Source organism: Oryzias melastigma, linkage group LG6, assembly GCF_002922805.2.
Source record: "Oryzias melastigma strain HK-1 linkage group LG6, ASM292280v2, whole genome shotgun sequence".
NCBI classification, from domain to species: domain Eukaryota; kingdom Metazoa; phylum Chordata; class Actinopteri; order Beloniformes; family Adrianichthyidae; genus Oryzias; species Oryzias melastigma.
Genome location: NC_050517.1, coordinates 21,733,531 through 21,757,738, shown reverse-complemented (window position 1 = coordinate 21,757,738; position 24,208 = coordinate 21,733,531). Strand labels below are relative to the sequence as shown.

Sequence of the window (24,208 nt, the reverse complement as noted above, 5' to 3'; positions counted from 1 at the left end):
AAATTATGGTATTTCAAAACCACCTTTGTGTAAAACAAAGACTGATTTTCATCATCTTTCCATAAAGAGAAAATATCAGCATTTAGTTTGACAGTTGCTAATTAATAATGAGTAAGAACATGCCTAAAATAAAGCAAAATAGCTTTGGGCATCAGCCCTGCTATTGCAAAACTGAATTCCCCACTTAGGTTAAGTTCAAAACAGGGAAGTTCAATACACAGGAAGATGAAGAACTAGTACTGACTAAGTAGTTCACACTTTGATTTTCTGAAAATACCTTTTTTCCCAATTTTGTTAATCCCACTTCCATGTGTTGAATATATTTTCTCATTGACTTAAACGCACTCTATATTGCATTTTTCTAACAAAAACAGGCAAACATGCGTATCAATGTAACACGCTGTACATGCTTAGATTATCCACATGTTGAGAAAAAAGTCAATACAATTGCAATAATTAGTACATTTCTTTTTCAAATGTTGCATGGTGAAGGTGCTGCTAAGAAGCTTTGGTATGCACGACAGTGTGCCTCTGGCTAGTCCTGTCAACAGTTATTACGGGTTTCTTGTGAAAATCAAAGATTCCCATAAACCCTCTTTACAGAGTCAACCCGGTACCGTAGTTAAAGTTTTCAAGAAAAACCTGATATTTCATCTAGTTTGTAGAATGTGAAAGAAATATAGTAGACAATTAATAAAATAATTTAAATACATCTGAAATGAGTTCCATGTTTTTTTTCTTTGCATGTGGTTAAATATTTTACATTTTCTTTTATTTGGCAAAAATCTCCCAGGACAAAATCTCTGATCAGAAGGTCAAGGATTATTTGAACTATTTGAGATTGGGACATGAAACTCTTAAGTTCTGTCAAATCTTCTATGCTGAGACTTAAAGCTTGTCGGGACTTGTGTACAATTTTCATTTGTGTATACTCGTTTTTTTATCTCCAGAGCATTACTATCAGATCTAATAATAAAACTCCTCTTAGGAGTGTTTTTGCTTTAACAATGCATAACTGCCTGTTAATGTGTCCTAACAAGTTTTAGAAAAAAAAAATACATTTTTAATCTACAAATGTAGGATTTGAAAACTGACATAAAATTACAACCAGAGACTTAAAACTTGGTTGAATGCATTCATTTCAAACACTTTAGACATAACCAGCAAAACAGGACTGGTAAGCATCTCTTCTGCTTTACCTGTGCATTTGTCTGAATGTCCTTGAGCAAGACACTGAACCCAACACTGCTCCTAGTGGTCTGGTTAGTGCCTTGCATGGCAGTCAGTGTGTAGATGTGTGTGCATTCTGAATAAAGAAATGCTCAAATGCAATTTTAAGCTTGATTTTATTTATATATATCCTCCTTCATGAAAAAAATAACATGTGAAAAACATTGAAAATACAATTTTCATTAAAGTTAATCTTTAAAGAGCTATTAAAAGTAGCATCAATTCTATTTACATTTTTCAAAATGTCTGGATTTTCTTGTATTTTTTATTGAAAAGAACATTTTTGTTCTTAGTGTTTAATTTTTACACTGTTTAATGAAGATAAGTTGGCAGACAGGTCAAAAGAGGGAGACACTGCAGAGAAAAACACAGGGAGAGAGAGACTTTATAAGAGGCTTTTCTGTTTCAATCCCCCAATTACTTTCAGGTCAGTCACCTGTAGATGATGGTAGGCGACCATTTTAATATATGGGTCAATTGGTCACTTCAGTCATTGAGTAATAATCTAAATGACACAATGATAATGGCTTTAAATATATTAATAAAAAGAAAATATGTATAAAAAAAATCTAAAGAAAAAAAAAATGTTGTACTGGTGTATTCAGAATGTTCAAAATGAGGTAAATCTTTAGGGTTTGGTGAGAATAGATTCTGATTCTCAATCAAGTTAGTTATATTGATGTGATTTTTCTCTATCATATCTGTGTTGTTTGCATGTGTTCTGCTGTGTTAAAAGATGAACTCCTGTTCACTGAACAGGCAATAATTCTATCTATGTAAACAGACACATTTTCACACTTGTTTCATCCTTGGTCTTACTTCTCCACCCGACACGCCCATCTCACTCCACCCCACTTTAATTCCCCCAATCCTCTTTGTGGGAGAGTGACGTCTGCTGCAGTCAGAAGCAGAATTAAGCTTAGCAGCCTGAGTGGAGAGAAGCCTCCACCAATCAACTTACCAACCAGCTCCAGATTCCTCTGGGAACAAGTCTTCGTTGGCTTATCAAGACCTCTTTCACCTTCTCATTGACCACTCGTTTCTTGAGTCTAAACGGCTCCCAAGGATATGTGATGCCATGCTGGGATATAAATCCACTGGTTCAAGGATTCACTGATGATCCATCTGGATGTGTTTTTGCATACAAAAACTTTACATGTGACACCTATTTTTCCCCCTTTAACTAAATGGTCTCTTAGACAACAGGGACGATGGCAAGTAAGCTTTCTTCTGTCCTTTGTGTGTGTCTGGAAGGTGTGAATATGCGCTCAAAGCATTTTGTGTTCATCAGTGCTTGTAGGTGAGCAGCAAATTAAGTCTCTGGGGATCTGCTGAGGCCACTGTTTACTAGAAATGCTGGCTGTTCACGTGTAGGCAACAAGTCAGAAGTGCTTGAGGAGAGAAAGCGAGTCAAAGGGAGTGTCAGAGAGAAAAGTTTGTTTGTATAAAGTGAGGACCGACTTGTGAAGGTCAGAAGTTTCCTGGAGATGGAGGATCGAGATTATGAACGTTTTGAACAACGAGAGAGGGACAGTTACGAGATTGACTACAGGAGGATTGTGGGAGACACTGAACCAGCGTGGCCATGCCCTTCAAATAGAGCAGGGGATCCATGTCATCCGTGTATGACCTACGCCCACCCGACCTCTCATGGACATGAGACGGCAGCGCAAAGATACAGTGCCACACGCATCCAGGCTGGATACGGGCCAGAAAGGTCAGTCTTCAGTACATCTACTACCATTCTTTATCTATTTGAAGGTCAAGTACTTCTCTAATTTATTAAGGTTATTGTCTGTAATCCAGGAACTCGGCATAAAACACTCTAAATTCTCTATATCGAGCAACACATGACATGTTTTCACTTTTTAGGAGCACTTGCTGTGTACTCATACAAGCTCATTTGTCTCAAGTCTGGGCAGACGACCAAATCCTCTTACCTGTGCACCTGTGTAAGACAGTTTCCGTTGACATGGATGCTCAGTGTTTCCTTTTTCCTTTCCTGATCTGGCTGCAGCACAGGTCAAACAGATAAACACAAGGGCAAACTACATCCCTGTTTTGTCCAAGGGATAAACTGGTTCATGGTAAACCTTTATCTGTGAGTTAAAGCAGGTTAGTTGCTGATGCAATTACACTCACAGCAACTTCAAGAGGTTTTGCACATACACTTTAACTTGGGTCTGTAAAGTCATGAATGTAAAATAAAACAAAACAATATTAATTACATTCTCTTGAATTTCACCAAACCATATTTAGAATGAGAACGGATGTCTTTTCAGTACATAATAAATATTTTGATGTGAAAAAAAAAAAAAGTGTACCGTTATTTGTTTACTTTCACATTTCAGCATGGCCGATTATCTGATCAGTGGAGGTACGGGTTATGTACCTGAAGATGGACTCACGGCACAACAGCTTTTTGTAAACTGTGATGGACTCACATACAAGTAAGACAGTAAAAATACATATATGTGTAGTCCAATTTGGTGTACTAAACTGACACCAAAGCATATGAATATAAATAGATACAGCATGACTAATGTAGTGTTTTCCATTAAATACTCAACTGATATGACATATGCTTCACTACATGAGTATTAGTAGGGGTGAAAGTTAAAAGCTTAAAGGCATCAAGTTAAAGTGTCTGTGTCCCTGTCAGTGTCTTAATGAGTGTTAGAGTAGTTTCACTGATGGGAGCTTTGTTGGGTGTATTAGTGAGCAACGGATAAATGTAATAGTTTTTTTTTTCACTTAACTGTTAGCTTTAACACTTCTGACTGAACTCAACCAATGCATTTAACCTTGAACTATGATGATTTAAAAATACCCCCCAAAACCCTCTGTAAATTGGAATGTTTCTAACAGATGATATATGTACAAACTAGGGATGCAATCATTTACTTTCCCTTCCATTCTATTCAAATCTAGATTTTAGGTCATTGTTTTGGTTTAGGATTTTTGTATTATGAAATAACAAACTAAATATTCAGAAAAATCGTTTTTTGTTTTTTATTTACTAATAAGCAACTAAAAGAAAAGAAAAATCTTTCATTTGCCACACATTAAGACTAAAGTCACATTTCCCTAAATGCCACCGTGTGCCGACCTAAATGCAAGTTTTTCAGCAAATTTACCAGGTGGTATCTGCATTTTTCTACGCCGTTAAGGTTTTAAGATAAAGTTCAAATTTTACAGCAACTGGACGGTTTTTCTCTAAACATTAACATCAGTCTGTGGCCCCCCAATCACATTTTGATTTGGAAGTCCAGTGACAGGCGGCAATGACGGCATTACAAAATGAGGTGAGAGCTGGATGGCCGGCGATGTGTAAATGTCTCCGCAGGGCAGTCGTGTGATCGCAGCCTAACCCTGGTATAATGTAATAAAGCATTCATAACGAATCTTTGTTAAATTTAGCACAATTCATGTTTAACATTTTCAGTGTAAACATACTGGTGTGCAGTAGGGATGCAACAATTTACTTTCCCTAAGATTTGGTTTAGTGGTGTAACAAACGGTTTTGGTTAAATCTGAGAATTGTGGCATCCTTTGTACACACTGATAAATATAATATTTCATATATAGTACCTCTGCACTGATTAAAAGATGAGACATAATTTTATTTTCTTCTTTTTTCAGTGACTTCTTGATTCTCCCTGGTTTCATAGATTTTATTGCGGATGAAGTGGTAGGCTTTTTTATTACTTGCAACACGTCCAATTTCAGCTTCACATAATTCTACTATTTATTAATTAAATGCATTAGTTTGGACCTCAAATTTGCTCTCCTTTAATGCAAAAAAAGTTTTCAAATGTCATTTGATTTTATTCCAAATTTTTTACCTCCTTTTCATCCATCTATACCTCATTACTAAGCACAAAGACTTGTTTACCAACCATGTATTACTTTCAACTCTGCTGGGACATAAAATTAATTTCATGCTTTGGTCACATGTGGTTTGTGGATGGCAGGTGTTCAGAGCAGACACACCTGCATCACATGACTCAGCAGGTGATGCCAGCAAGTAAGACTTAGTCCTATTAGGCTGCCTGCATGCAAACACACAGACCTAAAATTTCATTTGTACACTAATATGTTCACGTTTGAAGTAGTTTGCTTGGTGCTGGTTAACATTTACCTCTAAATCTATCCATGTTTGAAGGACCTCACTTCTGCACTGACAAGAAAAATCACCTTGAAGACGCCTCTTATTTCATCTCCCATGGATACCGTCACAGAGTCGTCTATGGCCATTGCCATGGCAGTAAGTACAAACAATGCACAGACATTAAATAAAATGTATTTTTTAATGCGTGCTATATTCATGCTTTCTTTTTACTTCAATGCTTTGGCCCGTTTTAGCTGATGGGAGGCATTGGAATAATCCATCATAACTGCACAGCTGAGTTTCAGGCCAATGAGGTGCGCAAAGTTAAGGTAAGAAGTCAAAGCACTTGAGTGTGAGGACTACTTTGTATCCTAAATGCTGTTTTATTTATTTATTTTTTTGTTTGTCATTCTCATAATACATCATTTATTTTTTCTTTGTCTTGATAGAAATTTGAGCAGGGCTTTATAACAGACCCAGTAGTAATGAGTCCCAGTCACACTGTTGGGGATGTGCTGGAGGCTAAGATGCGCCATGGTTTTTCTGGAATCCCAGTGACAGAGACTGGAAAAATGGGCAGCAAGCTGGTCGGTATCGTCACCTCCAGAGATATTGATTTTTTGTCTGAAAAGGAGCACAGCAGGCCTCTTGAAGAGGTGAGTATGGCATCTGTAGTGATTTACATGCCGAAAACCCTCATGCTTCTTGTTCAAAGGTCTATTTACTATCAGTATTTTTTTTCTTTAAACTTTACATAATCTGTTCTAAATAAGTCTGTGGTTTCTGTCAATCACTGCAGTTGCTGGGACATAAATCCTTGGCAAAAGTCTTAGATCGTGTTTAAAAATGATATTTTTATTGGAGACTACCAAGTGACTGTTCTATAGATAAATGAAATGTCGAAAAGCAACATGGGGTCTTTGGAGCTTTTATAATGACATTGAGGATAACTCCTTTAATGTTTCTCCTTTGTAGCTCATTCACCCTGAATGCTACAGAGCAGAACTCAGCAGCAGACCAGTTTATTAAATTCTGATCAGTTGCTTTAGTAAAGTATTTTTTTTTTAATTTAGTACTTGAAATTACTACACCTGCCATAACTGTTTATTCTACAGTGTACATTTGTATTAAATATTGATATCTGCTAAAGCACTCTGGATGGATTCAAATTGCATTTTGTTGCTGTGTATTGACATGTGCAATGACAAAAAAGTTGAAGGCTATTCTATTCTAAAAGTCTTTTAAATTCTTTTTTTTAGGTAACAAGTTTTCACAGATAGAGAAACGAATAAATATAGGGTTTTGCACACAATGATATCTAATATGATCGTGTTCAAAAAATAATGTCAACTTTTCACAAGTTTTTAACGACACATTGCTCACTTGGTGCTTCATGTAGGTTATGACTAAACGAGAAGACTTGGTTGTGGCGCCTGCTGGAGTCACTCTGAAAGAAGCCAATGATATTCTGCAAAGAAGCAAAAAAGGTAAATCTTTCAAGGCTGGGTGATTTGTAAAGCAAGAACTTTTGGAGGGCTTTGTTTTCTACTTTGACTTGTTTTTCATTCTGGTCTGCAGGTAAACTCCCCATCGTTAATGACAGCGATGAGCTGGTTTCAATTATAGCTCGGACTGACTTAAAGAAGAACAGAGACTACCCCCTGGCTTCCAAAGACTCCCATAAACAGCTGCTTTGTGGGGCTGCCATTGGCACCAGGGAAGACGACAAGTACAGACTGGACCTCCTTGTGCAGGCCGGTGTGGATGTGGTAGTTTTGGTAAGTTTTGCTAAGATGCAGCTTTCAAATTTATGTTTGAAAACAAAAAAGTTTGTTTTAATCGATGTCAAGCTAATACATAATTGCAAAGCCGATTTCAGATGATTGATCTTACATTGCTGTAATTAATTGTTTATTTTTCATTTTAGTTTGAGTTTGCAAATGTATGCAGCCAAAGCTAAAATTACACGTAAAGAAAAACAACAGATTGTTTAATTTAAATTATAAAAATCTTCAGTAGCTTTAGAAAATGATTTTAGTTTTTTAGTTTTATATTTTGAGAAATAAAAAAAAACTTTTTTTTAGAATCTAGAGAATGAATCATTTGTTTTAATTTTGAGCAATTCTGTATACAATCTCTTACTGTTCTCTAAGTGTTAATATGGTTTTGTTAATGTCAGAATTGCAATAAACAGAATTTGTTTTGTTATTTTCACATTTTTTTGATTGTCAGGACTCTTCCCAAGGAAACTCAGTATATCAAATAAGCATGATAAACTACATTAAGCAGAAGCATCCTGAACTTCAAGTGATTGGAGGAAATGGTGAGTTCACACTCTTGTGAAACAACTGTAATTCTAGTTCGTTTTGCAGAAAATGCACTTCCTCAATCTTGTTTTTCTGTCACTTTGGCTCCCTCTAGTGGTGACAGCTGCACAGGCTAAAAACCTCATTGATGCAGGCGCAGATGCACTCAGGGTTGGCATGGGATGTGGCTCTATCTGTATCACCCAAGAAGGTACGCTGAAGTGTGCATGTCTGCTCGTCAAAAAAAGCAAAAATTAAGTTTTTAACAGCATACATAATTTTTTTTGAATATTTTTTTCAGTCATGGCATGTGGAAGGCCTCAAGGTACATCAGTTTACAAGGTTGCAGAATATGCCAGACGGTTTGGGGTCCCGGTGATCGCTGATGGGGGCATCCAGACAGTGGGGCATGTGGTAAAGGCTCTCGCTCTGGGAGCATCTACAGGTTGAATACAACAATATGTTGTTTAAAAGGTTATTTTTAATTTTCCACTGGATGATAACACTTTTTTTTATTTTTATGCCTGCAGTGATGATGGGGTCTCTGCTTGCAGCGACTACTGAGGCTCCTGGAGAATATTTCTTTTCAGATGGTGTTCGCTTGAAAAAGTACAGAGGCATGGGCTCCCTGGATGCCATGGAGAAAAACAACAGTCAAAAGCGTTACTTCAGGTACTAGAATTCCTTTAAACATCTGTTTTGTTGTGAAAAGTTTGCCTCTCTTATAATACTGGCTGTCGTTGAAGTGAGGGGGATAAAGTGAAAGTGGCACAAGGGGTTTCAGGATCGGTGCAAGATAAAGGGTCCATCCAGAAGTTTGTTCCTTACCTTATCGCGGGTATACAGCATGGCTGTCAGGACATAGGAGCCAAGAGTTTGTGTGTCTTAAGGTAAATTCACATTTATGTCCTTTTTTGTGTTTTAACTGTCTTTTTTATAACCGGTAAATTGGTTTGTATTGTGCTCCAGGTCAATGATGTACTCAGGAGAACTGAAGTTTGAAAAGAGAACCATGTCTGCTCAGATGGAGGGAGGAGTTCATGGACTTCACTCGTGAGTTTGACCTATAACCTTCTGCTTTGTATATATTTGTATAGGTCAGTATGCTTCATTCTTTTTTTTCAATTTTCTTTCACTAAAGTTAGTTTTATAAATGTTTAATAAAAGCATTTAAAATTGATAAGTAATCACATGTAACTTAAATTCTCCTTTTCTTCTTTTCCAACTCAAACTGATGTATTAGTTATTCTTTTGTGCCATGTAAGTACATTCCTGTACTTATCTTAGTGTCTAATTCCGATTAAGAGGTGTTCTTCAAAGTATTTAGATGTTTCTCAATCTTTTGTGTTCCAAATGTAGTCACGAGAAGCGACTTTCCAGAGACCGGAGGAAGAGGAGGTGCACGATCGGGACCTAATGTCCCAACTCCAGCTGCTTTGAGCAGATGCAATGGTCGCATGTGATGGAGGTCACCAACGCAGCGCTGCTGTTTTAGCCACACAATGACTCTTCAGAATCTCACACTGCTTTTTGGGATGTCAGTGTGAAGCTGGTAAAAAGCTGTCACCTCTAGCATAAATCAAGGATAACGAGTGGGTAATCATGACTCTACTTTAATTTATTGGTTTAGAAAGAAGCACATGGTTCTCAACTGCTTTTGAAAAGTACTGATTTATAATGAGAAAGAACATACTGTTTTAGTAATTTATTTGTTTTTAGGCAAAATTAGCAAAACTTTTGTTAAAAATTAGAAAATAAATGAACTATTTTCATTGTTCAACAAATCCAAAACAGCTTTGTGATGTTCTATTAAAAAGGAACCCAAGGCTCTTGACATATTTGAAATGTAGGCTAATGGAGGGTTTGAGGCAGATAACTCTGAAAATTAAGAGGTAAAAACAATGACTGAGCCTTCTCTTTATTTAGTTACTAAAGTTTGATTTGCAAGTTGTCAGTTAAAGCACAAAAAACACCTTATCATCAATAGTTGTTTTGTTTTTCTTTTCTGTTTTCTTTTTCTTTTAAATTTCTATAACACGCCCCTCCAATAGGAAAAAAAAATCAAGTATCTTGCTTATTTTCAACTCAGAGAACTTAAAAGTTATGTTATTTAATTGTATATTTGACATTTTTTGAAGTCCTGTAAAAAGTGTGAACAAATTAAAATATTTTTAGAAGATCTTGGCTTGTGTCATGAATCAGTCCTCTTGCCTCTCAATCTGACCACTGGAGGGAGCCATCTCCCCATTATTGAAAGCCTCCCAAGCCTCATCTTCACTCCATTTCCCATCAGCCATTGCCTGAAGTTCCCAGACCTCACCAGCTGTTTCTCATCCAAGCAATCAACTCCAAACACATACAAGCATACTCCAGACTGTACTTGGTCCTGTGTGCCAACAGTGCTGTCCCTGTCTTCAACCTGCCTCAACCCAGCCAGTCTTTGACCACTGATCTGCCTCAGACTATGACCACTAACTCATCGCAGTGCCTAACCTCCACCAAACCCACCACGAATTCCCCAAGCTTTCGAAATAAAAGCACTGTATATGGATCCATCTGCCAATGACTCACCTTGGTACCATGTTTTTTAATTGTTTTTCCTGCTCTTTGTATTCAGTTCAGCCTTTAATTGTTTTCAAGTTTGAACTGTTAGCCATTTAAAACATTCAATACTTACCTTGAGAGTTAGTGCAATTACATAAATAAAAATGTATTTAGAATAATTGTAACTTTGCCAAGTAGCAGATTTGGTAGAACAAAACAGTTTGAGTTCCAGTGATAGAAGACTATTAAAAAAAAGCCAGTACATTTAAACATACAGATTTAAACAAAGCTTTTAATAAAACACTCTTTTTATATCTAGCAGTTGTAAATTCTTTGCTTTTTCATTGTCAAAACGTTATATCTTCAGACAGTGACTTATTCGTCCACCTCGTCATCCCTTTTTCACACCTGCTGTCTCTTTTTTAAGGTGATAGACAGAACTCAATTCTTTTAACAGGTAATTATTTTGATATATTATAAACAATATAACACTGCATTAAAAATGATTTAGTTTAATGGAGTCAATGTTAAAAGTCTTGAAAAGGACCGTAAACCCATACTATACTCAGTAAATTTGCTGCACAGGCTAGAGTCAGGCATTATATGAATGAGTAAGAAAAGAGTGGATAAAAGCAGGATATAAACACAATAAACATCAATATTTAAAAGTATGAGCAGTATCTACAAAAAACATGAGAAGTGCATTAACACATTAACTACTAAATATTTTTTTCTCTTTAAATTAGTGAGACGAATGTTAGCTGCAGAACAGCACAATATATTTTTTAGAACTCTATAATTCAATAGTATCACTGCAAACACTGAGAGCGTCGATTTGTCTGCACACATTGACAAACTCTGCTTGTACAGCCATATCCCATTCCAGCTGTCGGCTTTCACTGAGGTGTTTAGTCCCCGCCAACTTCCCGCCACCTTTACCGTCTTGGGAGGCCAGACTCAGGGTTCTGTAATGCCGGCGGTAAGACAAGTGAGGGATTCCCCTTTGGAGACTGCATTGGGCAAAGTTTTGCCCCCTGTTTGCCCAGGAATGAGTACAGAACTTTCCACTTTCCTTGGGATAGCTGCACAACCCTTGGGTTGAACCAGTATCACTGCCTTTCCAGTTACATTTTTCTGGAGAAACTGGGAGATTGTTGTGAGATGTCAAATCTCCTTGAGGATGGTCAACATCTCCACAGGATGAAGTTCGATAAAATGTATGTCCCACAGAGCTAAGCCCTAAATTTAATGTACCTTGACCAGGAGAGCTCAAAGAAACACTTGAAGAGGATTGGAACAGCCTCTGTGGACCAAAAATACTGTGAGAAAATAAAGACTCACTGAAAAGAGCTTGGTCAATACTGCGGGACAAATCTATGGGAGATGGGGGACGAAAGTCTTTAGTAGAATCGGTCTCCACACTTAAGCTGTCCAGTTGAGTCTCCATAGGGCTTTTGGTTCTTAGTGGTGGGCTTGGAGCTTTGGGTAGAGGTAGCTTTCCTTGGCCTTGGTGTAAACCATTAACTCCATTTGCAGGAGCATGAACTTCTGAAGAAAGTGGAAGTACCTCTGTCTTCTTCTTTGTGGCTACATCACAGATCACAAGTTTGTCCTGCTTCCCTTTGGACCAAGATTTATGAGAGGAGACGACAGGAGAATTTACTCCATCCTGGGTGGACATGGTCTGCTCCCGTAGAGGCGAGTTGCAGGATAGGCGAGACCAAGACCCAGGTCGGGAACTGGTCAAAGTCTTGGTTGAGGACTTGTGACAGAAAAGAGAGTGTGTACCAATAATAGACAAACCAAGACACACCCCAGACTCACAAAGTCTACATCCCAAATGGTAGCCCCACCAGGGCCAGGGTAGGAAGCCATAACCTTTAACCCCACCGACACCAAAAGCGTGCAGTATCCCATAAAGCTGAAGGCCTCCACATCCTAATAAGCACATAGAAGTTCCTATTCCAGCTCCAGTTGCTCTTTTCCAGTTCTCTAATCTAGAAAAGGTTACATTTACAGACCGAATCAGTTCAGGAGATCCTCCCCCTTCTACATTGTCATTCAGCCTGTAAATATGTTTGGTATTTATTTTTGTAAGGCAGCAATGGAGGAGGTAAGAAAGCGAGAGAAAGACGCTGAGGCAAACAAACACAGCATGAGGGATCAACAGGAGCACAGGTGGTAGAGAATGGAAGAGCTGAAGGAGACCAACACACCCCAGAGAGACTATGAAGCTAAAAAACGACACGCAAAGGAGAATGCAAGGTTTGGGCAAGATCGAGAATGGGGAGGACACAGCAAGTGGCAGGGAAAGATGCTTACGAGAGTGGGATGAAAGAAAAAGGAACGCAAAAGAGAAGGCCGATATCAAGCAAGGTAATGGGAGTTCGGAGAGCAGCAGAGCAACCACAGGGGGAAGACGGTCCTGAGAGCTGTAAGCATCATAGAGCAAGGAGAAAGCTTGAATCCCTGCACATGCCATAAGGAAGAAGTGCAGCATAGCTATGTACAAGCTTCCTGGGGGGCACCGGAAGGGCAAGCCTAACAGCGAGATCACAGAGATTAGACAAAACAGAATGAAGATCGACCCCACACCATAGATATGTGCTTCCCAGGCAAATCCCCATGTAGCAAAGGCGGAGTTCCAGTCCGAGTACAGAGGGACCAAGGGAGGGCCCAGAGCCAGGAAGGGGTGCAGAGACTGGATTGAATCTTCTTGATAAGGGGGAGTCCAAGATTGATTAGTTGTTTTGCAGGGAGTGACTGATGTTCTGTTGTTATTGTCCATAAAAGCTGTGGGTGTGGCTAGCGAAGCAGGTAGAGTGTTATTCCAGGAGTCATCTGAAAAGGAAACATTTGAAAATGAATATTTGTTCTTAGCCTAGTGCACATATTTAGTCACAATGACTAGACACATGACTATAGATATTTTTATAGAAAATGACAAAACAATTGATGCAATTAAATGCTACTGACCAATTTTTGTCTAGTGTAAACATGTTAAGCAATAAATTACATTAAAAAAACAACAAACGAACAGGTCTAATTTCTTAATTTAATGAAAATTGTGCTTTTGGTGTTTTACATTTCTGAGTATTTCTTTATCCAAATGGCTGTGAATTAGGAGGATAAAAAACTTGTAGTTGTCACATGCAAACCAGAATGGACAGGCCACAAGCTCCCTGATCTGCTCCATTCTGATGCATCCACTTGCAGGCAAATAGATCCATGTATGTCTTCATTTTCCTTGTCCAAGTTGACATCTGGCTCGAAACTGAATGTCTGGATAGCTTCGATATTTCTCGCCGTTTTTGTTGCACTAGTAATATTTGGTTGGTGTTGAAAGGGGCTGTAAGCTAATGGAAGAGAGTGTAAACAAAGGGATGCTGGGAAATAAGAGCAGGTTCACTCCCCTCCAACAATCAGGGTGGATTTTCTAATGAACTCCTGTCGGTCTACAGAAACTATGTCCAAGAAAATGACTGTTTTTTAATCAAAAGACCTCTGGGAATGATTTTACAATACATCAAAATATGATTGGACTTGGACCTTAAATGGAACATCTTTAGCAATAAATTCAGGTCAAGATAAATCAAAAGGACATGCAAATTTTCATAAAGAAAAGCAGGCTGGAATAAGTTGTGTGCAAATTTAGTCCACAGTACTGTAAATGAGAGCTGGCTTGAAATGGTGAAGCTCTAACTGGGTCACACAGAGAGGGGGGGTGTGAACATGTTGTGTGTACATATGCATGTGAGAGAAGTGTTTTGATTAACCAATACTGACCTCATTGTTGTTTTTATCTTTAAAATGACTCTGAAGCATGGTCAAGATTCACTGAGTTTTGATCGTCTTACATTTGATTTTTGAGATGACACAGCCTCTATGCTGAAACATATGGAGCCGCATGAATCAGGTAACCTGCTGGCTATAAATGGAATGCGTCCTACTTTTGGACCTCCATTAGCAGTGAAGCTGTTAAAGTCAATATGGAGTCAGCAAACAAACTTTTAACCTAACAAGTGATTTTAATATTTGATATGAACCAATTAATGACAGTTTGTCAGTTTTTTTTTTTTTCTTTTTTTGTAGTTACTTAGAGAAATGTTCCCTTCCTTCACACTTTATGTTCACTTTGGCAAATAAATGTCACTGCCTGTCCTATTTGTGCATGAATGCCCCCGAATATCCCACAGTCTTTGGAGGTGAGAGATGGATATCTGCTAAGTAAATTTTTTAAGATGATTAAAAATAAATGATAGATCTGTCGGAAATGAGAAGAACAAATTAAGCAGAGACAGATATGACTTTAAAGGGTTAAAAGCCTGTGAGGAGAGTGGTGATGCTGCTTTCATGAGGAAAACAATGGTTTACCAATAGAATAAAGCAATGCTGTGAATTTGGAATAAATTGAGCTATATGGGGTTCCCTGTGATGACTGAAAAGACAAAAGTTTGAAATTGATGTCAAGTATTTAAACAACCTTTAGATTCCTATAACAAGCTTAAAGACGAATCTTACCTGATGTTGACTTTGTGCTGACAACATCTCTATGTAAGGTTTGTTCTGACCCATCTATCAGTCCATTGTGTCCTCCCTCTCTAGAGACAGAAACCCTTGTGATCCATACTGGTGGACTAGGTGACCCACGGTTTGTCTGAGAAACTACCGTTGATTTCACCTTCATCTCGGTTGTCTCTCTTATCCTTGATGGAGAAAAAGACAAATGGCTATCGGTCGTGCCATATTGCCGCGTCGTCACGGATATTTCATTCTGACTGGCTTGTGTTGGATAGGAAATGGATCCGCTCGCTTTCTTTCTCGACCAAAAATTCAGTTTTTGCTCCGGTGTAGGTTTTTGTGCAGCTTTCTCTGGGGACAACACTACTGTTTCTATCCTCTCCCTGGGCGTCACATTGTTCGCTGTACTTTCAGTTGGTCTAAATATGAGTCTTCCCTCATAATGATTTTCCAGAGAAGTCTCAGAGGTCTCGTCCGATTCTGTGTATTCACCAATAACACCCTGTCGGTCAATATCCTCAGGCGATGAGGGCCATCTCAAAGCAACAACCTCAGGTCCATACTCGGGATCATCTGGAGTTAATCTCGATCCATGAGGTCTGTGTGAGGCTGGATTGAGAGATGACACCGTCGTTCCTGTCTGGGATGTGTTTCTGGCATTTTTACCAGTTAAAGCTTCTACATGAAGTGATGATGTCAAGAAAAAGACGAGGAAAACATCAATGTTCCACAGCACGACCATGACGAAGGTTTGCACACAGCAAAGTCAGGCGCGGTAAAGGCTGTCCGGTCGCATGGTTGGTACTGGTCACAAACATCTGTTCTCCATGGACCTCAAATGGAACACACCTGAATAAAAAAAGGTTAAAAATGTTGAGAACCCCCTATAAGGTCAGCATTCTTCTGTCTCAAGTGAGTATGCAAAATTAGGAGAATAAACCTATGCAGTACTGTTAGAAGTACATCAAGAAACTTAATAAAAGTAAATACTCCAATGATACAAGAAGTAACTACTCTTAAAAGACGTTTTGCATTTAGTGCAAAAGAAATAGCAACTGCTCTCCATCTTTCTTACCTTCTAAATAATCCATCCGGCAGCTTTGGACTCTGTTACTGCATGCCTGCAGCCTTAAAATGACTGTGTCTTTTCATTTTCTACGTGCTGTGCCCCTCTTCTTTCCATCAGAGAGTCAACACATGAGAATGGCCCCACCTCCTCTGGCCAGCCCCCACCATCCGACACACTGCTTCTGTGCTATCCTGAAAGAGGCACCATCATCAGCACCACCTCTTTACAGGGACAAGAAGAAAAAGAAATTAGGCTGAGCGGCACACATCTTCAGCCAAATCAACCAGATCCAGTAAGACTTTTGATGCAGCAAATGTCATCCTAAATGTGATGTAGCGCTGATTCTACTGGTCTTTTTTTCTTTTCAACGTATTACTTTTTGTATTATTATAATCATTCTTTGATGAAAACAATCTGCACAAATAGTATTTTTTTAATGAGAATATTGTGATTTTTTCAGGATTAACAAATGAAGAGGATTCTTACTTATTACTTATCATATTAATACAATAATTATTTGATGAATACAATCTTTTGAAATAAGAATATTTTGATTATGTTACTGATTAATATAAATGATTTGTCTGTGGAAGTTTTGAAATTTGATTATATCAATGATATTAATGATCCTTTATAACTTAAATCTGTGACTGTAGAGTATAAATATTTGACATTAAGTCCTGAACCGGATATTGATAATTCATGTTGAGAAAATGGTTCGGTCGAGCCGGGGTGGGATTATATAAGTTCGCTTCCTCTCACTTCCTTTCAAGCGATCTAGATGTCATTCAATGTGATGTGTTTTTATTATTTGTTCATGTATCATTACTGATTGCTTGAAATAAACCATTTCATTCATTCATTCATTGCAAATCACATCTTAGTTTGTACAATTAAGTCATAACATTTTGGTATTAAATTTACGTCATTAGTTACTTGCCTTCTTCTACAGAAAGTAGTCGTCATTCCTGTATTATTTCCCCATTTCACGCATAATAATGTCAGTAAAAAAGGAAAGTAGATTAGATTATTTAGTTTTATGTATGATGATGTACTTTAAGGGAGTCTAAGAGCTTTTTTTTAAGTCAAATGGAAGGCTAAAACATAGCAAGTGTGTCTTGGTTTTAGCAACGTTTTGCATCTGCTCCTTCTATTCTGATACATTCCTATACACCTCAAAACTAAACTTTATAAATCTCAGTGTAGTTAATTTTCTATAAAACAGTGACAATTTTACGACAACGACAAACAAGGAAAAACTGTTGATTTTTTTATGAAGTTTGCTTCTTCTCAATCCCTTTCAAGCAACAAATCCAACTCTTCTTGACTTTCTTTGATCACCATATTATTATATTTATTGGATCTTATGTGACATGACTGTTACTCCATGCATTTCTGCTTTGATTTTAATCAATGCATTATTTAAAATCCTTGATACTTGATTTTTATTTTTAAATTTTGCTATTCTTGACATAAACCAGTCAAATCAAATTAAGCAAACATGAGCAACTACAGCAATTTTTACTATTTTTAATATTTCACAAAATTTATAATTTTTCATTTTTGTCGACTTTAACAACATGGATGGAAACATTGATTAAATTGCCATATAAAAACTAATTAAAAAAATTATAATAAAGTAATTCAACTTTAAGTTTGAAGATTGTGGAGAGAGTTTTTTAATATTTAATAATTGAGAGATCAACTTAGATCTGGAGGAAGACAGTTGTGACAAGGAGAAACGTATTCAACAAAGCAGATCTAAAACACTTAGTCAGGGTTTTGGGATATTACCACATACTTTTATATACATGTGGAAACAGAGAGTTGATGCAGCTAACTTTTTATGTCTGGTTGATCGAAGGATGGGTCTCTCGACATAAACATTCCTTAGGTCACTGCTGTGTGGACTTTATGACCATATAAATTAATAAAATGTGTTGTAAAGGGAGTTGGTTGCACATTAAAATCAAACAAAACTCTCAATATCAATATAGGTAAAGCCTGAGAGACAGTGTTGCTATTTCAGGTCATTCGACCGTTCAGCCAGTAGTTATAGAGACTTCCACCTCGGGGGGGTGATTAACCCGGTATCTGACGAGGACACAGGAAAGCACCAACCCAGCCGTGACTAAAGGGACCGGAGAGCCACAATGACAGGACAAACACATGAGCTCATGGAATGATCCAACCAAACACTGCTGCCTCCAAACTTGCTGTTTTAATAAACAGGGTCTGTGCTCTACTCATTCTCCAGCACCATTAAGTCAGCAGGGACAGATTTGCAGCCTGGAATGAGGACAACCAGGACAAGACACGGAGAGAGAGCTGCAAAGATGAATAATCTGTGCATCTAATAGGATCATCTACATTTATGGTAACAGTAACTTAAACTGTTTCTGAATTTTTGAGACAAAACTGGAATGATGTAAGTTACTCAAACAATTATTTTATTTGATACTAGTAACCTGGTACCAGTAAACATGCAGGCTAATAAAACATGTTTGGAACACATACATATTTCTTATTTTTGTGATGTTTGTTGGAATATTCCTCACAACAATATGGCATTACAACACAGGCCACTTCTTAGATATTTATAAAATGAATGTAAAAACATTTTTATACACCATGATACCTAACTAATTCAGAAAATTCAACTTTTAATTCCTGTATATCCTAGGAAGAAACACAGGAAGTGAAGTCACAGTAAAGTCTTAAGCTGGACGAGGGTGAGCAAACCACGACAAATGCAGACTGTTAAACTATTCTAGTCCACCAAACTGGAATACATTACATTGATAATCCTTATTAATGCTTTATTTTTTCCCTGTAATTCAGGTGTCTCCCCATAGATGGCACACTGTGAATACATTAACCTTTGTTCAGGTCCAGATAGAAACTCTGTATTCGTGTGTTGTTGGAAGATTTGTCATTTTTCTGATGTTTGAGTTTGTTTTTAGAGTTCAACAGTCATTTTTCTGATCATGATCCCTGAGAGACATCAACTCATTGATGCAATTGGCACTTACATTAGCACAAAAGTAAATGTTTTGAAAAAAAGATGCCAAAATGTTCTGTCTAAAAAATAAAAATGCCAGTTTTCAATTAAAATTAAAGCAACATATTGCTCAAATTTCATTTTAATGCCTCCTCTATTGGCGTGGATTACCAAAACACTCCACACATCTGCTCCTGGTCCCGCCCTTCTGTCAAATTCAAGAACTTTTTGTGGCCCACAAGTCAAAACGTTTGCTCACCCCTGGACTAGACAGTCAAAGAAGGGCAATTATGTCTCAAATTAAATTGAATTTAATGTATTTAAATTATATTTGAATACTTTGGCACAAAGTATTTAAATATGTGTTTTGCCAAAGTATATATAAATAAATTCTTCAGCAGTTAGTACTTCACTGAAGTTTATTTTTCTTCACTGTAGAACAATATTTTAACTTTAACTTGTGTGTGTGCTCCTGAGCCCTTTTGCTGGATAAAAAATTACACGAAAAAAACTTCCATAATGTACCACTGAGTGACAGTAATGTGCCAAAGTACCAGCAGCTGAAGGTGAAGGAAACTTAACTTGACTTCCTGATGATATTGTATTAATAAAAATATATATATTGCAACTCTTGGTTTATTTCTTGTGTTTATTGTGTTTGTTGTCTTCAACTTTACTGAGCAGAGTGCACAACAAGAGAACAAATGTAGAAGTGTACAATACAATACAATAAACAGCCAAGGGAGTTAATTGCATAAATGCATGGAACAATTCGCAAATATTAATTGTCTTTATACTCTTTTGACAAAGGAATTTAATATTGATTTTAGGTATAAATTCACATCTTTAAGTAACAAAGGAAAATATTATGTTTTATGATTACATTTACATGTATGAATGCAAAATTTTGCTAAATTATTTATTCATGGGACCATATTATTCTTTTTAAAAGTTTCTTAGAAAACAAAGTAGAACATTTTCCCATCTTAATGAGAAATCTTTAAATCTATGAATAATTAAGGAATCAACTAAAGTCTTTCAAAATTATTTGTGTTATGAAAATCATTTTTTCTTTCTTTTTTACTATTTTGTTGTTACCCTCTATTCTATATTTACCGGTACCTTCTTTAGGATGCACTATTTATTTATTTGACTGGTTATTTATATATTTATATATTTATTTGTTAATTCATTACAGAGGTAGCAGTTGTAATGGGTTGCATTTTAAAAGCTAAATTTCACTGTTCAAGATTCATATTCGAACTGCTTCAAATTCATAGCTAAAAGATCATTTTTTGGCATTGACGTCACTTAACTGTATTTATTATATTTGATTTAATGAGGAAACCAAAAAACAAACCGCAGCGAATCACAAAACTGTGTCTCAGAGAATTTAAAGGCTTTAAAAACTTGGAACACATTGGAAAAATGTGATAAGAATGATCGGCTATGCCTCATTTTTCTCCCCATCTTTTTAATTTTGTGATTAATGAGAAAATGTTTTGTATTATTTATTCTTATTCTCTCTTTTTATATTTAGGCTATTAGTATCTATCTTTGGCCTTTTAGTTTAGTTTTTTTCTGTGTTATGATACCACATGTGTCATCTCTTTCCATTAAAACTTGTTGACTTTAAAGAAAAATGTCATGAATTTATATTTAGTTAAGTTAAGCATAATTTTTTGTCTTCTGCTGCACAACAGCATGTAGTTGTTGCTCTCAAATATACTCTCAGGTATACTTGCATATGCACCTAAAGGTAAAATGTTTGCAACTTTACATTTGATAGTAAAAAATGGTGGTACACAAAACCTACAATGATTTTTTTTAAAGCATGTTTGACAGGAGGATCTTATTTGACACAATGTGTATTTTATTTTGAAAGAGTGTGTGCTGCTGAAAAGTTGTTTTTTATTTAAAACAAATAATTTTTTATCATTTAATTATTGTTAATATTTAAAAGCTACATGTTATAAAGGAATGGTCACAAATGCATACATAGTATATTTTTCTAAATGTTTTTGTTGCTCTTGCTGGGTTTTGGTCTGTAAGAAACTGGAACACGTGACCTTTTTTTAATTTATTTTTTTTATTTTCTTTCATTTTTTATTTTAGCGTTAAAAGTTTTAGACAACTCTATGTTCCTTTACCATTTTGCAGCGGATAATCTTGTGTCATTGTCAATTTTGTCAATAAAGTTTTTTATGACAAACTACGTTAAGTATGGCCGCTAGATGTCGCTAGTTCAGCGTCACAGCTTTGAAACACACGAAGAAGAAAGGGACATCAGTGAGTGGAGCGGGGGGAGGAAAAACAAGAGTAAACTTGTTATTTATCATGGCGTTTTAGTTTAGATAACAGTTATATTTAGATTATAAACTATCTACTGTCGTGTTTCGAACGAGCTTTAGTTACGATTTAGATGCCTTTTCTTGTCCTTTCTCGGAACAAACAGGTCAGTTATCCAACCGAACCCTGACGACCTTAACTTTTGACTTTATTTCTCATTTATGTAAAAAGTTACATAATTATATGTTACATATCATGTTACATCTGAACATATGTCTTTATTTTGAAAATAAATACAAAATGGCAAAAAGTTTAAATCTCTTTAAATGTTACCTTACGCGTGTGGCTAAACACACAATTTCAAACCTAGTGTGTGCCTAGCTTAGCTAAGCTGCTATACGTGTTATTTGTTGATGCGCACGTGCTTTAATTTCTCATCCCGGTTTGTGTCCCCTCTGCAGACATTTCTTTTCTTTCGGAATGCTGTCAGCGACCATGTTGGCCAGAACAGCCCTGAGCAGAGGCGTTACTGCCCAGCACCTGTGTAAAAACGTAACTCTGTATATGAATGAACTGACGGCTACCGGTTCGGAAAGTCCGAGTCAGACCTCCAAACCACTGATGCTGATGCTGCCGTGGTTAGGTTCACGTCCACAAGCTGTGGCCAAGTATTGTGAGATCTACTTTCGCACCGGCTTTGACGTGCTTGTGGTGGAGAGTGAGGTAAGGACTGTTGAAATAAAACTTTATTTAAACTTTGAGTTAAAAAATGCAATTTAACTCACATTGAAGCCCCTGCAGTTAAGTGGAAAATCCTAAATTGTGCTAAACATTTGTTTTGCAGATGCAGTGAAATACAATTAAATGACAGTTTATTCCATTACCTGTTTTTGGAAAGCCCCATACTTGTGCAAAACAATACATCATAATGGAAATTCCTGAATGACAGTATTGTTTAAGTTATCTGTGATCAGGAAAAATAAAAAAGCTGATGAAACTTAAAAGGAAAAAAAAATAGGCATGTTTTGGGTACTACTGAGGATGTTGTAAATGAAACACTGTTCACACAGATCATTCTTCAAGTTGTAATTAACTTGTTGGGTTTAAAAAAATAAAATCATCAAATATTAGTGTATCAATAATGTATAAATTAAAATACAAATTTCAAATAACCTAAAGGATACGTACATCCATTTTTTCTTTACCTAAGTGTAATAATAGTATTTAAAGAGGTAATGTTCATACATATTCAGGTTTGATCTTGCACGTAATAGCTTCATTTTCACAACATTCCTTTTATTTTTATCTAGGTAAAGGATTTCCTGTGGCCTCGATGGGGACTAGACCGCGGGAAAAAATTGCTGGATTTACTTCTGACTGATCAGTTTATGTCCCGGCCGTTGCTCGTCCATGCTTTCTCGATCGGCGGCTACACATTTGCCCAGCTGCTTGTTCATGTGTCGCACGACCAACAGAAATACCAGGAAATTGTCAATCGGATCAAAGGCCAAGTCTATGACAGCTTGGTGATTGGCTCGTTGGAGCAAATGGCCACAGGTAAGTTTGTACAAGCGTCAAATTCAGACCGTAGATTTGTTTTTTCTTCAATAATTTATGTATTTAAAGCCAGCTTTTTTTTAAACTTTTTTTCTATTTAGGTCTTGGAAAAACCGTCTTTCCTCGCTTCGAGACTCTGATTAAACAAATAAGCCTGCTGTACTTCACCATCTTTAAAACCCAAACGGTGGACTACTTTAACTCCGGCATCGACGTTTTCTGGAACACTCCAGTCAAAGCCCCGGCACTGATGTTCTTTTGTGAGAACGATGTCATGAGCCATTCACAGACGGTGGAGAAATTAATCGATCACTGGAAGACGCGTGGGATGGACGTCACTTCAAAGAAGTGGGAGGATTCAACACATGCAGGTCACTTAAGGCGGTATCCTCAAGAATATCTGACCGCCTTAAATACGTTCCTCCACTCCCTTCAAATTTCCCCTCTCAGGGCAAAGATGTAAGGCGTTTTTAAATGCAGATCCAAAGCAGGGTTCAGATACAACATTCTCAGAAAAACAGCAGTTTTACTATTTCAAGTTTACTTTAGCTGCCAGAAATCAATTAAATCAGTCTTTTTAATACTTTACTGTGAACTGAAAATGAAAGTTTTACATAAATCGACTGAAGTTATTGTTTTTGAAAACTGTCACTTCCATTTATTTCTTGTTTTATAATTTGTATATCTTGATGTTTAACAAGTTAAATGTGGGGATTTCATGGGTGCAAGTTGCAAATGCAGTACAGCTGTGAACACAGTTTACCTAAACCCAAGACAAACTGTTGTGGAGAGGAGAGATACTTCCGGAAAAGTCTTCCATTTCAATAACAGATTTCCGTTGAGCTCAACAACTCCCTTATAATCACTTGATTGTGAGACTTTATTCTTACATTAATCAATCAAAAGTTTGAATCAAGAAACAGATCAGTCGAGACGGGATAAACTATTGGAAGTTGTGGAAATATGAATATAACCAAAACATGTAACACTTGAATTTTAACTGTTATACCATATTTAAATCACTTGTGTTTATGTTTAGAGATTCTCCTTTTAGTTCTCTGACACAAGTGCCATTTTATTACCTTTTTTTGTGGTCTCTAACATTTAGAGGTGATGTTCTTGACTGCTTTTGCCTCATGTGAAAAAGTTTTTTTGTCATGAAACACTGCAGAACAATGTGGAACCAGAGAGAAATCACCGTCATGCATTATCATATTAAGTAGTGATAAACGAAGGTCTTTTTTCTGTAGCTGACTTTTCTTTGAGTTGTTTTTAATTCTGAAGAGTGATTTGGTTTGTGACCTGATGGTTCATTATGACACTACATATCTATACTTGAACAATTCTGTTATGAATGTGTAACTTTTTGGTAATGCTTGTAACTTGAAAATTACCAGAAAAAACTGTATGAAATGGATTTTATTTGTTTGTTTTCTTTGTTTTATTTCATGTAAACCAACACACAGTTTTTACATGCTACTTCCAAACTGTTGTGCAATATACATTGCTTCTTAATTTTCATTTGAAAGTAATCCTTAATACTCATGATAGTGTCTCAAATGAGTCATTTAGTACTTTCA

General features: G+C 36.7%; 3 protein-coding genes across 4 annotated transcripts; 2 read left to right on the top strand and 1 right to left on the bottom strand.

Moving 5' to 3' along the window:
- The first annotated feature begins 714 nt into the window (after positions 1 to 714).
- Positions 715 to 10,023, top strand: impdh1a (IMP (inosine 5'-monophosphate) dehydrogenase 1a). The gene is made up of 16 exons (XM_024282661.2): positions 715 to 2,947; positions 3,582 to 3,680; positions 4,873 to 4,921; positions 5,396 to 5,497; positions 5,596 to 5,670; positions 5,791 to 5,997; positions 6,741 to 6,828; positions 6,920 to 7,119; positions 7,574 to 7,664; positions 7,763 to 7,858; positions 7,949 to 8,092; positions 8,178 to 8,319; positions 8,394 to 8,537; positions 8,617 to 8,700; positions 8,891 to 8,907; positions 9,007 to 10,023. Exons 1-16 carry the CDS (start codon positions 2,718 to 2,720, stop codon positions 9,108 to 9,110), a joined length of 1,872 nt encoding a protein of 623 aa, XP_024138429.1. The 5' UTR covers positions 715 to 2,717; the 3' UTR covers positions 9,111 to 10,023.
- Positions 10,024 to 10,465: 442 nt separating this feature from the next.
- Positions 10,466 to 15,891, bottom strand: LOC112152855 (proline-rich transmembrane protein 4). The gene is made up of 3 exons (XM_024282660.1): positions 15,788 to 15,891; positions 14,713 to 15,561; positions 10,466 to 13,032 (listed from the first exon to the last, which is right to left on the bottom strand). The coding sequence occupies exons 2-3, from the start codon at positions 15,452 to 15,454 to the stop codon at positions 10,985 to 10,987; spliced, it is 2,790 nt and encodes a 929-aa protein (XP_024138428.1). The 5' UTR covers positions 15,455 to 15,561; positions 15,788 to 15,891; the 3' UTR covers positions 10,466 to 10,984.
- Positions 15,892 to 20,618: 4,727 nt separating this feature from the next.
- Positions 20,619 to 24,045, top strand: si:dkey-5i3.5 (uncharacterized protein LOC565091 homolog). Of its 2 annotated transcripts, none has more exons than XM_024282724.2 (4): positions 20,619 to 21,071; positions 21,533 to 21,794; positions 22,382 to 22,628; positions 22,730 to 24,045. In XM_024282724.2, the coding sequence occupies exons 2-4, from the start codon at positions 21,552 to 21,554 to the stop codon at positions 23,089 to 23,091; spliced, it is 852 nt and encodes a 283-aa protein (XP_024138492.1). In that variant the 5' UTR covers positions 20,619 to 21,071; positions 21,533 to 21,551; the 3' UTR covers positions 23,092 to 24,045. The 2 variants fall into 2 exon arrangements, with proteins under 2 accessions (XP_024138492.1, XP_024138491.1); XM_024282723.2 differs by having other exon boundaries at positions 20,619 to 21,237.
- Positions 24,046 to 24,208: the final 163 nt, after the last annotated feature.

Coding starts and splice junctions, on each gene's coding strand:
- impdh1a (XM_024282661.2), top strand. CDS start 2,718: ATGGAGGATCGAGATTATGAACGTTTTGAACAACGAGAGAGGGACAGT. Junction 4,922..5,395: donor ATTTTATTGCGGATGAAGTG/GTAGGCTTTTTT, acceptor CCATGTTTGAAG/GACCTCACTTCTGCACTGAC. Junction 8,093..8,177: donor CGCTCTGGGAGCATCTACAG/GTTGAATACAAC, acceptor TTATGCCTGCAG/TGATGATGGGGTCTCTGCTT.
- LOC112152855 (XM_024282660.1), bottom strand. CDS start 15,454: ATGGTCGTGCTGTGGAACATTGATGTTTTCCTCGTCTTTTTCTTGACA. Junction 13,033..14,712: donor CAGCACAAAGTCAACATCAG/GTAAGATTCGTC, acceptor TTTCCTTTTCAG/ATGACTCCTGGAATAACACT.
- si:dkey-5i3.5 (XM_024282724.2), top strand. CDS start 21,552: ATGCTGTCAGCGACCATGTTGGCCAGAACAGCCCTGAGCAGAGGCGTT. Junction 21,795..22,381: donor TGCTTGTGGTGGAGAGTGAG/GTAAGGACTGTT, acceptor ATTTTTATCTAG/GTAAAGGATTTCCTGTGGCC. Junction 22,629..22,729: donor GTTGGAGCAAATGGCCACAG/GTAAGTTTGTAC, acceptor TTTTCTATTTAG/GTCTTGGAAAAACCGTCTTT.